The 16,245-nt window shown below is 44.2% G+C and overlaps 1 protein-coding gene and 1 long non-coding RNA gene across 2 annotated transcripts in view; one reads left to right on the top strand and one right to left on the bottom strand.

Moving 5' to 3' along the window:
• The window catches only part of PECAM1 (platelet and endothelial cell adhesion molecule 1), a 60,896-nt gene extending 60,575 nt beyond the window's left edge, over positions 1 to 321 (bottom strand). The window contains 1 exon segment of the mRNA XM_020910528.2: positions 46 to 321. Coding sequence (XP_020766187.2) covers positions 46 to 109 — 64 coding nt within the window. The 5' untranslated portion in view covers positions 110 to 321.
• On the top strand, positions 198 to 15,534 carry LOC110148528 (uncharacterized). The gene is made up of 3 exons (XR_011492422.1): positions 198 to 279; positions 10,650 to 10,873; positions 15,361 to 15,534. It is a non-coding gene; the product is annotated as an uncharacterized lncRNA (long non-coding RNA).
• The last annotated feature ends 711 nt before the right edge of the window (positions 15,535 to 16,245 follow it).

Below are 16,245 nucleotides of genomic sequence, written 5' to 3'. Positions count from 1 at the left end.
CTTCTCAAGAAGCTTAAGTGATGTTGAGCAAGAGTGGGAACTCACAGAGCAGAAGTGTCAGCAGGGCTCCGAGCCACATCATGCCCCGCTGGGTCCACCTCAGCTGCATCCTGAGAGAAGCGAAGACTTTGGCGGTTAGTTCTGCGTTGCGGCCATGCCCCGGGGGGCAGAAGACACTTCTCTGGAGTCACAGTTGAGAGACCTGCCCTGTGAAAAGCAGAGACCACGATTGGGAGCGTCTCCAGGCGCTGCGGACACACTGGCCGAGGCGCTGGTCAGGTAATGGCAGCCATGCTGGAAACCAGGAACAATGCCTGGACGGCCTCATATCTCCTCAGGAAATGACTGGCCTTCCTGAGGGGCCACTGAGCGCAGCTGCTTTGTTTAGTTTGTTTGGGGTGGGGGGAGGCATGAGTGACATTTGCCTCAGCGCTCCTGACCCTCTTTGTGTCTCCACTGGGTCTGGGGGCCCCCTTCTCATGGCAGCCTGAGAGCTTCCTCCCTCCCTTGCTCCAGCCTTCCCACAAAGGGCTTCTCTCCCCGCACCCTCAGCATATCTCTCTGCTTTTCCTCTGGCCCCTCCAAGGGGTCTCTTCTCACACAACCCAAGTCTGGACCTCCTGCCTTTCCTGATACGGGCTTGGAGAGGACTGACTTTTTTTCTAGAGAATTGCAGGTTTGTCAGGGAGACCCTGTAATGCCCTTCCCCAACCACCATTGCCCTCCAGAGAAAGTCACTTCCCCATCCTTCACGGCCCAGCCCTTGCTTACCTCTCCAGCCTGGTGTCTCACTTCTTCCTTCCTTGCCCTGCCCTCTGGTTGCTGAAATTTATAGTTCCCAGAACACATCACATGTCTGTGACTTTGCCAACACTCTGGTACCCTTTCCCCTCTCCTTTTCTGACGAATTCCTACCCATTCATCATAACTCAGTCTAGGCATCAGTCCTTTAGCATCCTCCCGTCTTCCCCACACTGAGCTGCCCTTCCTCTGGGCCCCCTCACCTTCCTTTCTCAGACACTTTCTAATGTGCCCCGCCTCCCCAGGCAGACTGCTGGCTCCATGGTGGCAGGCACAGTGCCTGGTGCCTAGTAAATGATCAAAAACCACCAGTAAAATGGGTGATAGACTGAAAGAGGACAAGTTAACTGTGTGGTCGGAAAGAGAGTATCATTGCCTTGGGGGTCACAGTGCTCCTTTCTGGAAAGGTACTCTTGAATACTGTCACATGGTAAATCTGGAAGTTTTGATAAGAGCTGTTAGAGGGCAATGCGTGCAGAAAGGATTTTTTTCTTTTTTTTTTTTGGTTGTTGTTGTTGTTTTGTATTTTACACTCCCCGCTATAAACTATCTTCTTTGGCAACCTATTGGAAATTACTCCCACCCATTTACCAAACTTCAATTTGGCAGGAAAAGAAAGGAAACATCATGAGTAATAACATAAATGTTGGTGTCAAAGGTGACTTTTACCTACTGTAGAGTAAGCAACTTCTGCTTCTCAAAGTGACATTCAAGCAAAAGTGATAAATGTCCCACCCCATGGCCCTAAGTTCCAAAGTAAACGTCCAAAAATTAGTCATTGTTTCATACACAATGCTAGTACTTTTAGAACACACCAACAGAAAATAAAGCTTTATTTCAAAAATGTGTTACTGCTTTTTAAAAAAGTAGAAAAACTACATCCTACAATGTACACTATGCACCAGAATAAATTCCAAATAGACCAATCTGAAAGTACAAATGAAACATAAAAGTTCTAGAAGAAAACATAAAAGAATTCCTCATGCCTTGGGCAAAGGCTGGTTTAACTATGATTTAAAATCCAGAAGTCATAATATGAAATGCTGGCAAATTATACTCCATGAATTAAAGTTCTGCTTTGCCCGCAATCCCCCCAAAAAAGTTCAGTCAAGAGAAAGACTACAAACTGGAAAAAATATTTGCAACTCCCATCATAGACAAAGAGCTAGCTCTAATATGTATATAAATGGACTCATATAGTATGTCCTTTTTTTATTGGGTTTTTTTTTGGTCTATCTTCTTTCAATCAGCATAATCAATACTACACCTTTTTTTATTGCCAAATAACATTTCATTGCATGAAAATACCAGTTTGTTTATTCACCCACTTACTGACATGTGGTTTGTTTCCAATTTTGACCTAATACAGATAGAGCTGCTATAAACAAGCCTTTGTCTGGACACATCCTTTCATTTCACTTGAGTAAATACCTAGAAGCAGAATGCCTGGGCTTTATGGTAGGTGTATGTTTAGCATTTTAAGACACTGACAAACTGTTTACCATGCTGATTACACCATTTTTTCATTCCCATCAGGAGCGTATGAGAGTTCTACTTGCATCACATCCTCACTAACAGTGGCAGGACAATCTTTCCAAATTTAGCCATTCTAATAGGGAGCATGTGTACGTACATGCTCATTCATGTCCAACTCTTTGTGAACCCATGGACTATAGCCCGCCAGGCTCCTCTGTCCATGGAATATTCCAGGCAAGAATACTGGAGTGGGTTGACATTTCCTTTTCCAGGGGATCTTCCTGACCCAGGGATTGAACCCAAGTCTCCTGCACTGGCAGGCGGATTCTTTACCACTGAGCCACCTGGGGAGCATAGTGCTTTCTTATTATGGTTTGAACTTGCATCTTCCTAATGACTAATGATATTGAACATATTTTTATGTGCTTATTTGTTATCTAATGGGTCTATTAAAATCTTTTGCTCTATTATTTGTTAGGTTGTTTGTTTTCTTAGTGTTGTGCTTTCAGAATTCTTTATATATTCTGGATACAAGTCTTTTATCAATTATGTGATTTACAAATATTTTCTCCTAGCTTGTGGCATGTTTTTTTATCTTCTTCAGTTCAGTCGCTCAGTCGTGTCTGATCTCATGGACTGCAGCATGCCAGGCTTCCCTATCCATCACCAACTCCCAGAGCTTGCTCAAACTAATGTCCATTGGTTGGTGATGCCATTCAACCATCTCATCCTGTCTTTTATCTTCTTAATGGTATCTTTTGATAAGCAGAAGCTTTAAATTTTTAAGACTGAAGCCCAATTTATCCATTTTTCCTTTTATGGATCACATCTAATGTATGACATCTAAATGGATCAGATTTCCTTTTGGTGTCATGTCTAAAATATCTTTGCCTACCAACATCTCAAAATTTTTCCCCTATGTTTTTACATTTCAATCTATTATCTATTTTGAGTTAACTTGTGTACATGATACAAGACATGAATCAAAGTTCTCTCTCTCTCTCTTTTTTGGCATCAGTTCAGTTCAGTTGTTCAGTTGTGCCCGACTCTTTGCGACCCCATGAATTGCAGCACCCCAGGCCTCCCTGCCCATCACCAACTCCCGGAGTTTACTCAAACTCATGTCCATCAAGTCAGTGATGCCATCCAGCCATCTCATCCTCTGTCGTCCCCTTCTCCTCCTGCCCCCAGTCCCTCCCAGCATCAGGGTCTTTTTCAATGAGTCAACTCTTCACATGAGGTGGCCAAAGTATTGGAGTTTCAGCTTCAGCATCAGTCCTTCCAGTGAACACCCAGGACAGATCTCCTTTAGGATGGACTGGTTGCATATGGATGTCCAATTTTTCTGGCATTGTTTGTTGAAAAGACTGTCTTTTGTCCAGTTAATTCTCTTTGAACTTCTGCTGAAAATCAGTTGTCCATATGTGAGCACATACATTCTGGAGTCTGTATTCTATTCCACTGAACTATGTGTTTACCTTTATGCGGTACCATCCAGTTTTGATTTCTGTAGCTTTAAAATACATCCTGAAGTCAGGTAGTGTTAGTCCTCAAACATTTCTCTACCTTTTCAAAATTATTTGGACTATTCTAAACCCTTCATCCTTCCATATATCTTTAAAGCCAACTTCTCAGTTTCAACCCAAAGAGAAGCCTTCCAAAAATTCTATTGGAATTTCATTGAAATTCATGGAAATCAATTTGGGGAGAACTGACGACCTAACAATACTGAGTATCTGACCCATGAACATGGCATATCTCTCCATTTATTTGTCTTCTTTGTTTTCTCTCAGCAGTTTTATAGTTTTCAGTATATTTTTCATTATAAACTGTGTCCTTTTTAGTTTTTAAATCATGTGACTGTATCAGGGTGTTGGAAATCATTTGAAATGGCTGTTGTAGGGGCTTCCCTAGCTGTCCAGTGGCTAAGATTTCATGCTTCCATTGCAGGGGGCCCAGGTTTGTTCCCTGGTCAGGGAACTAGATCCCACATGATGCAATTAAGAGCCTGCATGCCCACAACTAAAGATTCTGCATGCTGCAACTAAAATCTAAGATCTCACATGCTGCAACTAAGACCTGGTACAGCCAAGTAAATAAATATTTTTAAAATAATAATAATAATAAAATAAAACGACTCCGGTACCCACCCCCTACCCCGACCCAGGCAGCACAGCAGGGTGACCTGGGCTAAGGCCCAGAGTCAAGATGACATGGGGCTGGTTCTTCACAGGACTTGTGGGTCCTCATGGGAGAGCCTTCCTCACCATTCTCCATGGGTTTGTCTGTCTGTCTTCCTCTCACTCTCTTTCCAGGGGAACCACTCCTTCTAGTTCTCATGGAAATCTCTTCCTTTTCTCTTATGCCTTGGCTGTGAGATAAGAACTGAAACGTATATTCTCCATCATTTATTTTATTCCTTGAAAAGATAATCATGCCCCTTAGTTTTCATTTGTAAAGTTTGAATGTCTTAATCAGAGTTAAAAATGTATAAAAGGAGGGACTTCCCTGGTGGTCCAGCGCTTAAGAATCCGCCTTGCAATTCAGAGGACAAGGGTTCCATCCCTGGTCAGGGAAATAAGACACGACAAGCTACAGAGCAGCTAAGCCTGAGTGCTGCAACAACTGAAGCCTGTGTGCCACAACTAGAGAGTCTGCACCAAAACAAAGATCCTGAATGCAACAGCTAAAACCCAATGCAGTCTAATTAATTAAATAAAATGTGTAAAAGAATTTTTCTCTATTTCACCTTTTTAAAAATAGGCAATCAGCTGACTTTCTATATGTATGTGGCCCCCACATATCTTTCTGTTCCTCCCTCCAGTTCCTAGTGGATTCCTTAATCAGAAAAAAAAAAAAAAAAAAAAGATTTCACACAACGATTTTAACTCCTTGGTGATCAAGAAACTGACTCCCACATTGCCAGGGATGGAGACCCCAGGAGTGCCCACCAAGCAGGACGAGCTCGCCCAGGAAACTGTTGCTCCCTCAGCCCTGCTCTCTTCTCCCTCTTCCCAGGAGGACAGGATGCTGTCTGCATGCCGTGCTTCTGCCTTAAACACCAGGGATGTCACAAATCCAGATCACTGCAATTCACTAGCCGCCCGAAAAAGCTGCTTGGTGGGCTAAACCTCAGGAAGTGGTTTTTCTGAGAAGCTGGGGTGGATGCGGGAGGAAGAGATGGACAACAAGGATGTCAGAGGGCAGAACTAACCTCCCATCTGTTTTATGACTACAGTGATAGGAAATAAGATATCGGTCATTTCCCCCAGCCATGACCTGTGCCTGACCTGTGACCGGAGGTCTGATTAATTAACCTGAGTGAGCCTAATCCTGCATTGGCCAGATTTGAAAGTCACCTCACGGGCATGTACTAATACACAGATCAGAAGCCTGGGTTTCCAGTCCTTTCTCTGCAGCTCAGTAGTGTTAGTGTTTTGAGGTTCACTTTCTGCAGCTATAAAATAGGAGTAGTATGCCCACTCACACTGGAGACTCATAGTCAACAAGAGAGTCCGAAATGCAGTACCTGGATGCAATCTCAAAAACAACAGAATGATCTCTGTTCGTTTCCAAGGCAAACCATTCAATATCACAGTAATCCAAATCTATGCCCCGACCAGTAATGCTGAAGAAGCTGAAGTTGAACAGTTCTATGAAGATCTACAAGACCTGCTAGAACGAACACCCAAAAAAGATGTTCTTTTCAGTATAGGGGACTGGAATGCAAAAGTAGGAAGTCAAGAAATACCGGGAGTAACGGGCAAATTTGGCCTTGGAGTACAGAATGAAGCAGGGCAAAGGCTAATAGAGTTTTGCCAAGAGAACGCACTGGTCATAGCAAACACCCTCTTCCAACAACACAAGAGACGACTCTACACATGGACATCACCAGATGGTCAATACTGAAATCAGATTGATTATATTCTTTGCAGCCTAAGATGGAGAAGCTCTATACAGTCAGCAAAAACAAGACCAGGAGCTGACTGTGGCTCAGGTCATGAACTCCTTATTGCCAAAATCAGACTTAAATTGAAGAAAGTAGGGAAAACCACTAGACCATTCAGGTATGACCTAAATCAAATCCCTTACGATTATGCAGTGGAAGTGAGAAATAGATTCAGGGCATTAGATCTGATAGACAGAGTGCCTGAAGAACTATGCACAGGTGTTCCTGACATTGTATAGAAGGCAGGGATCAAGACCATCCCCAAGAAAAAGAAATGCAAAAAAGCAAAATGGCTGTCTGAGGAGGCCTTACAGATAGCTGTGAATATAAGTGAAAGGCAAAGGAGAAAAGGAAAGGTATTCCCATTTGAATGCAGAGTTCCAAAAAATGGCAAGGAGAGATAAGGAAGCCTTCCTCAGTGATCAGTGCAAAGAAATAGAGGAAAACAATAGAATGGGAAAGACTAGAGATCTCTTCAAGAAAACCAAGATACCAAGGGAACATTTCATGCAAAAATGGACTCAATAAAGGACAGAAGTGGTATGGACCTAGGAGAAGCATTAGATATTTAAAAGAGCTGGCAAGAATACACAAAACTATACAAAAAAGATCTTCATGACGAAGATAACCATCATGGTATGATCACTCACCTAGAGCCAGACATCCTGGAATGCGAAGTCCAGTGGGCCTTAGGAAGCATCACTACGAACAAAGCTAGTGGAGGTGATGGAATTCCAGTTGAGCTATTTCAAATCCTAAAAGATGATATTGTTAAAGTGCTGCACTCAATATGCCAGCAAATTTGGAAAACTCAGCAATGGCCTCAGGACTGGAAAAGGTCAGTTTTCATTCCAATCCCAAAGAAAGGCAATGCCAAAGAATGTTCAAGCTACCACACAATTGCACTCATCTCACATGCTAGTAAAGTAATGCTCAAAATTCTCCAAGCCAGGCTCCAACAGTACATGGACTGTGAACTTCCAGATGTTCAAGCTAGATTTAGAAAAGGCAGAGGAACCAGAGATCAAATTGCTATCATCTGTTGGATCATCGAAAAAGCAAGAGTTCTAGAAAAACATCTATTTCTGCTTTATTGACTATGCCAAAGCCTTTGATCATGTGGATTACCACAAACTGTGGAAAATTCTTCAAAATTTGGGAATATCAGACCACTTGACCTGCCTCTTGAGAAATCTGTATGCAGGTCAGGAAGCAACAGTTAAAACTGGACATGGAACAACAGACTGGTTCCAAATCGAGAAAGGAGTACATCAAGGCTATATATTGTCACCCTGCTTATTTAACTTATATGCAGAGTACATCATGAGAAATGCTGGGCTGGATAAAGCACAAACTGGAATCAAGATTGCTGGGAGAAATATCAACAACCTCAGATATGCAGATGATACTACCTTTATGGCAGAAATCAAAGAAGAAGGAAAGAGCCTCTTGATGAAAGTGAAAGAAGAGTTTGAAAAAGTTGGCTTAAAGCTCAACATTCAGAAAACTAAGATCATGGCATCCGGTCCCATCACTTCATGGGGAAATAGATGGGGAAACAGTGGAAACAGTGACAGACTTTATCTTTTTGGGCTCCAAAATCACTGCAGATGGTGACTATAGCCATGAAATTAAAAGATGCTTGCTCCTTGGAAGAAAAGTTATGACCAACCTAGACAGCATATTAAAAAGCAGAGACATTACTTTGCCAACAAAGGTCCATCTAGTCAAAGTTATGGACTTTCCAGTAGTCATGTATGAATATGAGAGTCGGACTGTAAAGAAAGCCGAGCACCGAAGAATTGATGGTTTTGAACTGTGGTGTTGGAGAATACTCTTGAGAGTCCCTTGGACTGCAAGGAGATCCAAACAGTCCATCCTAAAGGAGATCAGTCCTGAATATTCATTGGAAGGACTGATGCTGAAGCTGGAGCTCCAATACTTTGGCCACCGGATGTGAAGAAGTGACTGATTAGGAAAGACCCTGATGCTGGGAAAGAATGAAGGCAGGAGAAGAAGGGGATGACAGAGGATGAGATGGTTGGATGGCATCATCAACCTGGTGGACATGAGTTTGAGCATGTTCCGGGAGTTGGTGATGAACAGGGAAGACTGGCATGCTACAGTTCATGAGGTCATAAAGAGTCAGATACAACTGAGCGACTGAACTGAACTGGCTCTCAGTTGTAGGATGTGTGATCTAGCTCCCTAACCAGGGATCGAACCCAGACCTCTTGCACTGGGAGTGAGGAGTCTTAGCCACTAGACCAGCAGAGAAGCCCCTCCAGTTACATTTTAATTTCACAGAAGCAACAAGTCATTTTTTGGTCTGTCTCACATGTTTTTTGGGACAGTCCCAATGATTATTCATTGTTGATCAGAAACTCAAATGAAACTGGGCATCCTGTATGCTAACTGACAGCCCTCACTCAGGACCCCTTTTGGGGAGCAGTCCATGTCAGGAATGCTTCTGCTAACCTGGAGTCATGAGTAGAAAAGCCAGACTTCCAGGGGCTGACGCCATCCATTCCCAATTTTTGCTTTTTTGGGTATTTGAATGGACATCAGCGGGAAACAAGGGCTTCCTTGATGGCTCAATGGGTATGGAATCCGCCTGCAATACAGGAGACACAGGAGACAAATGTTTGATCCTTGGGCCAGAAAGATCCCTTGGAGAAGGAAATGGCAACCCACTGCAGTACTCTTGCCTGGGAAATCCCATGGACAGAGGAGCCTGGTGGGCTACAGTCCAAAGGATTGCAAAGGGTTGGACACAAATGATCACAAGCACAGAGGGACGCAGAGCGGGAAATAAGGCACTGAGCTGGCTGCAGACCAGAGGGAGTATCAGGAACGCTCTGCTCGAGGCCAGGCCCCACCAGGATGAAGTATCGAGGATGCCCTAGAAGAAAGGATGGCGTGTCTCAGTGCGAGCAGGCACCAGGCTAAGCTCCAGGAAAGACAAAGGCCTGGCCCTGCACTCCAGGGATTTGGAGGGGAGGCTTCCCTATCCCTGGATATACATTAGTTCCTGCCTTGGTGGTGCTTATAGTCTAACTGGGGAGCCATGAAACCTAAGTACCCAAGAAAGTGAATTCATAGCCACAAACTGTGTTGATGGTTATAAAGAAACAGAAACTGGCACAGTGATGGAGAAAAGTCAAGGGGGTGGTGGATGGGGAGTAACTTCCTTAGACTGGATAGTTGTGTGCATACTAAGTCGCTTCAGTTCAGTCGTGTCTGACTTTGTGATCTCATGGACGCAAGGCCCCCAGGCTCCTCAGTTCATGCAGTCCTCCAGTCAAGAATACTAGAGTGGGTTGCCATTCCCTATTTCAGGGAATCTTCCTGACCTGGGATCGAACCTGGGTCTCCTGCATGGCAGGCAAATTCTTTACCATCTGAGAGCAGGAAAGCCCCGACCCAGAGCAAAACAGCCACCATTTTTCCAACCTGTTCTCTCAAAGCTCTGGGCTTTAGAAATCCATTCTTCTACTAACATTTTATTTATCTTTTTTTTTATTTTTATTTTTTTGGCTGTGCCTGGGTCTTTTGTTGCAGTGCGCAGGCTTTTTTTCTTGCATCACATGGCTCTCCAGTTGAAGTGCATGGGTCTAGTTGCTCCATGCCATGAGGGATCTTAGTTCTTCAACCAGGGATGGAACCCTCGTCCCCAGCAATGGAAGGCGGATTCTTAACCACTGGACCACGAGGGAAGTCCCCATCCTTCTCCTAACATTTTAATATTAACATTAGAGATTGAGGAGAAGTAGCAGAAAACACAGAAGGTGGGAGACAGGAATGGTGGCTGATGGCTGCTGTTCATATCATCTCTCTATGGCTTGCTCACCTTGCACATAGAGTCTAGGAGTTTAAGAAGGAAAAACACTTTAAAGTACTTAAAACATTGCCTGCTGGAGTGGTTCTCAGTCTAGCCTGTGTGTGGGTAGCCAGCCCAACTGGCTTTCATGGGGTCAGCAGAAGTGCATTTCCATTTCTTATCGTAATCATCTATGCGTCAGCTCGATTTTAACAGGAAATCTGGCTAGGGCAGCCACAGAGGAAGCAGATCAGGAGTTGTGAGGGCCCTCTCGTCTTGGTTCTCAGCGGACCCCTCCATCCCCTGGTTTGAAAGGAAACAAAGGTTCTTGCTTAAGAGGCTTCACCTCCCCAGCCTTTTGGGCAAAGCAGGTTGTTGCTACTCCTGGGCTGGACCTCCAGCTGATGGAGGTGTGAGGGGGCAAATTATCCCCCTCTCATATTTAGCCTAAAACCCAGAAAATGTACTGAGTTTTAATAAAGGAGGTGGGGTGGAGGTAAGGAATCCTAAACCCACAGATCACAGGGGCCTTGATATCCATCTTGTACAAAACTCCAGCAGGGACTTCCCTGGTGGTCCAGTGGTTAAGAATCTGCCTTGCAGTGCAGGAGACACGGATTTGATCCCTGGTCCGGGAAGCTGCCATGTGCCACGGGGCAACTGAGCCCATGTACCACAACTACTGAAGCCTGAAATCTACAGCCCATGCTCAGAAACAAGAGAAGCCACCGCAGTGAGAAGCCCACACAACACAGCTAGAGAAAAGCCTGTACGCAGCAGTGAAGACCCAGTGCAGTCATAAATAAGTCCAGCAGGTTATTTATTAGGTATGTAAAAACTTTTTGTTGTATCTAAGCATCTCCTAAAATCTTTCCTAGTGAGTTATGGCTCTCACAGCATGCAGAACATCACTAAAGGCTTCATCAAAGAAAAAAAAAACATACACACACACACACACACACACACACACATATACAGAGGGGGCCCAGACCTCTGTGGCTGGAATAAATTTAGGGAAGGATGGAGACTAGGGAGTCTAGGCCAGGCCCAACAGCGTGGCCAGTGAGGGTCATGCCCAGGAGGAGTCAGGTCATGTATTAAGGGCTAGATGAGACCAGAGACATGGAGAAGGAGGGGACAGTAGAAGCGGTGCTCAGTGAAGCACCTGAAATGGGGTTTGAGCACCCAAAAAATAGTACAGATCAGAGCAGAACTCTTACAGGTTGGCGGAGAGCAATTTCAGTTACCAGGCAGGAAGTAGAAATGACCAAAGCCCAGCAAATATCTTCTAAAAGTAGGTCAGGACACACTAACGTGGTTTTTCCTGTTGTCAGAGTTATTCGATTGTTAAACGAGTAAATCCTGCAGGTGCAGGGCCTGTGGATTTCAGCAAGATGTCTGACCAGGAGTGTCCTGGGGTCCTCATGGAGAAGAGTGTGGCATCTGTCATGTGTGGGACAGTTAGATCCAAAGAGCTTTGATCAAGGTCAATTCAAAAGATTTCTGTAGGAACCTCCCTGGTGGTCCAGTGGTTAAGACTGTGCTTCCAATGCAGAGGGTGCAGGGTTCCATCCCTGGTCAGGGAACTGGGATCCCACATGCCACATGGCATGGCCAAAAAGTAAAAATAAATAAGTAAGCAAGTAAAGGTTCACAGAAGTGGTGCATCACTGATCCAAGATGACATTAAAAAAAAAAGGCATCCCATAGTGGAGTGCCACTTGGCTCTAGGAGGTCTTGAGAGCATGCTGACTGGATCCCTGAACGACACAGCAGTGAGAGAGATAGATATGTAAGAGGCCAAACGACAGGATCAGTAGTAAAAAGTTGTCACTAGGAGGGTGCAATGGGCCAAATGATGATGCACAACAGAAAGTTAAAGTTCCTCAAAGCTGACCTTGCAAATACAGGATGATGATGACAGACATGTTGCTTAACAGCAGGATACATAGTGGAAAGACTGATGAGTTTGAAAGGAGCGTGGCTGCCATCCTGGTTGACGGCATTAATGAAAGTGAAGAGTTCAGAAGAGGGGAGAAGACAGCCCCACTGTATTTTGTCACACATGCTCACTTCAGGGGATGACGTCCCAAAGCATACGGAGGGGTGATGAAAATGCCACAGGCAAGGGACCTTCAAAAACCACATCATAAGAGGAGCATTTGAAGCAAGTAGAAATGTTAAGACTAAGAAGGAAGATTTGGGAAGATCTGAAAATCACTGCAGATGGTGATTGCAGCCAAGAAATTAAAAGATGCTTACTCCTTGGAAGGAAAGTTATGACCACCGTAGACAGCATATTAAAAAGCAAAGACATTAGTTTGTCAACAAAGGTCTGTCTAGTCAAGGCTATGGTTTTTCCAGTGGTCATGTATAGATGTGAGAGTTGGACTATAAAGAAAGCTGAGCACCGAAGAATTGATGCTTTTGAACTGTGATGTTGGAGAAAGCTCTTAAAAGTCCCTTGGACAGCAAGGAGATCCAACCAGTACATCCTAAAGGAGATCAGTCCTGGGTGTTCATTGGAAGGACTGATTTTGAAGCTGAAACTCCAATATTTTGGCCACCTGATATGAAGAACTGACTCATTTGAAAAGACCCTGATGCTGGGAGGGATTGGGGGCAGGAGGAGAAGGGGACGACAGAGGATGAGATGGCTGGATGGCATCACCAACTCAATGGACATGCATTTGGGTGGACTCCGGGAGTTGGTGATGGACAGGGAGGCCTGGCATGCTGCGGCTCATGGGGCAGCAAAGAATCAGACACAACTGAGTGACTGAACTGAACTGATAATTATCTTTAAATATTGAATATTTATTCATTTTAAAATTTTATTTTTTTTATAGTAGCTCCTTGTTGTTTATCTATTTTAAATATATCAGAGGGCACATGTCAAACTAAACTCCTAATCTATCCTTCCCCTCACTCTTCCCCTGCCATAACCATAAGTTCAATTCTCTTAAGTCTATGAGTCTATTTCTGTTTTGTAAGTAAGTTCATTTGTATCATTTTTTTAGAATTTACATAGAAGTGCCATTATATGATATTTGTCCTTCTCTGACTGACTTCACTCAGTATGATAATCTCCAAGTCCATCCATGTTGCTGCAAATAGCATTATTTCATTCTTTTTAATGGCCAACTAATATTCCATTGTGTCTACGTGTGTGTGTGTGTGTGTGTGTGTGTGTATATCACACCTTCTTTATCCATTCCTCTGTTGATGGACATTTAGGTTGCTTCCATGTCTTGGCTATTGTAAACAACGCTGCAATGAACGTTGGGATGAATGTATTCTTCTGAACCATGTTTTTCTTTGATATATGCTTCAGAGTGGGATTGCTGGATCATACGGTAACTCTTTTTAGTTTTTTTAAGGCACCTCCATACTGTTCTCCAAAGTGGCTGCACCAACTTATCTTCCCACCAACAGTGTAGGAGGGTTCCCCTTTCTCCACACCTTCTCCACAATTTATTGTTTGTGGATTTTTTTGCTGATGGCCATTCTGACAGGTGTGAGGTGATATCTCATTGTAGTTTTGATTTGTATTTCTCAATTGCATTGGTTGTATGCGCGAGAGGAATGGGACTTTTATTTTTTAACCTTTCAGTAGAAATTAAAGGGAGATCTACTTTAGTTAGATCTCTGTAACACAGAGGGTGAGGGAAAGTTCGCTGAGAAGAGGGGAGAGATTTCCAGAGGGCTGTGGACTCTCCACTGCGTCAAACTCTGGCAGCCACTTGGGCAGACCTGTTCTGTCCAGGGGAAAACTGGCTACTGCACATTTCTTCATCTCACTGACGAAGCTTCTCAGAGCCAAATATTTGTCAAAGCCAAGGTCATGAGTCAGAGCAGAGTCAGAGCAGTGTTCCTGCTGATTGCCAGGGTTGAAGACAAAGGAAAGAAGAAGTTGTCCTCATCGTGAAGGTCACTAAGTGGCCTCCGCTGCTCATAAGTGGGACTGGGGTCCCCACTCCGGTTGGACGCTGAGAAGAGCCATGAAGTTGTTCACGGAGCTCAGGCATCAGTTGCCCGATGCCGTGAGAAGTCATCTGTGTCCCTGTTGTGGAAACCCAAGTGGATCCGTCTGACCAACCGAACAGCAAGTGACAGGAAGAGACAGAAAAGACAAGAAAGAAATCAGAATGCAGCCCAAGCACTCAGTCTTCATCTCAGCGGGGCGGGGTGCCAGCCAGGGGTGGCAGAATGACCAGAGTCACCGAGGAAATGCAGAGAAATCTCAACAGCTACCTGAGGGAGAAAGGGGCTCATCTGAGAGTGAGGGTCACAGACGGGGACCAACTGGCTGATTCGGTAGGGGCGGGGGCGGCTTGGCCTTGAGAGAGAATCTAGGTACAGGAGACTCACAGGGAGCTTTTCTCTGGGCAGTGAGACATAATTCTCCCTTACAGATCTCTTCAGACAACCTTCAGAGAAGGCTTTTGAAGCATTGTTCTCAAGAGATTGGGAGAGGGGGTTTCTACTAATATGTACTGAGCACTCAGTACTTCTCATGGATGGTCTCATTTAATCTTACGGATTAGATGCTAGAATTATCCTCACTGTACAGGAGAGAAACAAGAGTCTTTTTTTTTTTTCATTTATTAGTTGGAGGCTAATTACTTTACAATATTGTAGTGGTTTTTGTCAGAAACGAGAGTCTTAAAGAGGTGATTACACTTGCTCACAATCTCACAGGTGGTTTAAGTCCGTTGGAACATTGGCTGCCTGACTCCAGACCTAAGCCCTGAACTCCATACCTGATGCCTCTGGAAGAAAAACATTTCAGGGCTTCTTGAAATGCACCACCATAGGGACATCTTTGGCTTAGAACAAAGACCGAAGGGGTCAAAGCCTACAAAAGTTGAAATGCACGGAATATGAGATATTTATTCACCCAGGTTATTTTAGGATGCCATCCTTCAGTGTGTTTTATACAACTGTCTTAATGTTTCCTGTTTCTTTACAGCTTCATTACCTGATTAAACAAAATTAAAACAGATACATCCCAATAAAAAAGGCAGCCAAGTTGGAGGATGAGACTATGCACAGGAAACTGTGCTCCCGGGCAGACACGAGGCTCATGTGATTTAAGACCGAGCCAAAAGCCTGTATAAACATTTCCAACTCTGAGAATGTGAGAACACACATGGGTCTCAAACAGATCCCTCACAGACCTCAAGGATCTTCTTCAATTAGAGCTGTATATTTAAAAAAATGGAAAAGCTGCCCAGAGAACATTTAAATGTAGGGTCACACACACAAAAAGTTTTTATGTGAATGTTCACGGCAGCTCTATTTGTCATTTCAGCTTCCTGGAAAAACTGGGGTCCGTCCAGATATCCTTCAGTGAATAAATGTTGGTTACATGCACACCATGGAATATTCCTCAGCAATGAAAAGGAGCAAACTATTGATACAGGCAACAACTTGGATGAATCTCCAGAGCAATAAATAGGCTGAGTGAAAAACGGCCAGTCCCCTACATATGATCCTATTTGCATAACATTTTTGAAATAACAGAAGTTTAGAAATGGAGGCCAAATGGGCAGTTTCCAGAGGCTGTGGGTGGGGACAGGGGAGGGAAAGGGTGTGCCTAAAGATGGGCAACAGGAGGATGCTTGTGGCTTGGGAACTGTGTATTGCCTGCGGTGATGGATACCAGAACCTACACGGTGATAAAGCTGTTAAGAACTTTACACACACTGAAACACAATGAGTACCAGTAAAATTGGGAGATTAAATCCGATAGGTGGGTTGTGTCAATGCCAGTGTCCTGTAATATTACACTGCAACATTAAGGTGTTACCACTTCAGAAACCTGGATAAAATATACACGGGCTCTCTGTATTATGTATTACAAATGCACAAGAATCTAATATTATCTCAATAAAAACTGCTATTAAAGGACTTCCCTGGTGGTCCAGTGGTTAAGAACCCGCCTGCCAGGCTTCTCTGGCAGCTCAGTGGTAAAGAATCTGCCTGCCAGTGCAGGAGACACGGGTTCAATTCCTGGTCCGGGAAGATCCCACATGCGGCAGAGCAAATAAGCCCGTGCATCACAACTATTGAGCATGTGCTCCAGAGCCCGTGAATGGCAGCTACTGAGACTTCAAGCCACAACGACTGAAGTCCACACACTCTAGAGCCCGTGCTCCGCAACAAGGGAAGACACTGCGAGGGAAGCCCATGCATG

The sequence above is a fragment of the Odocoileus virginianus genome, chromosome 17 (genome assembly GCF_023699985.2).
Source record: "Odocoileus virginianus isolate 20LAN1187 ecotype Illinois chromosome 17, Ovbor_1.2, whole genome shotgun sequence".
NCBI lineage: Eukaryota > Metazoa > Chordata > Mammalia > Artiodactyla > Cervidae > Odocoileus > Odocoileus virginianus.
This window is presented reverse-complemented; position numbering and strand designations above follow the sequence as displayed.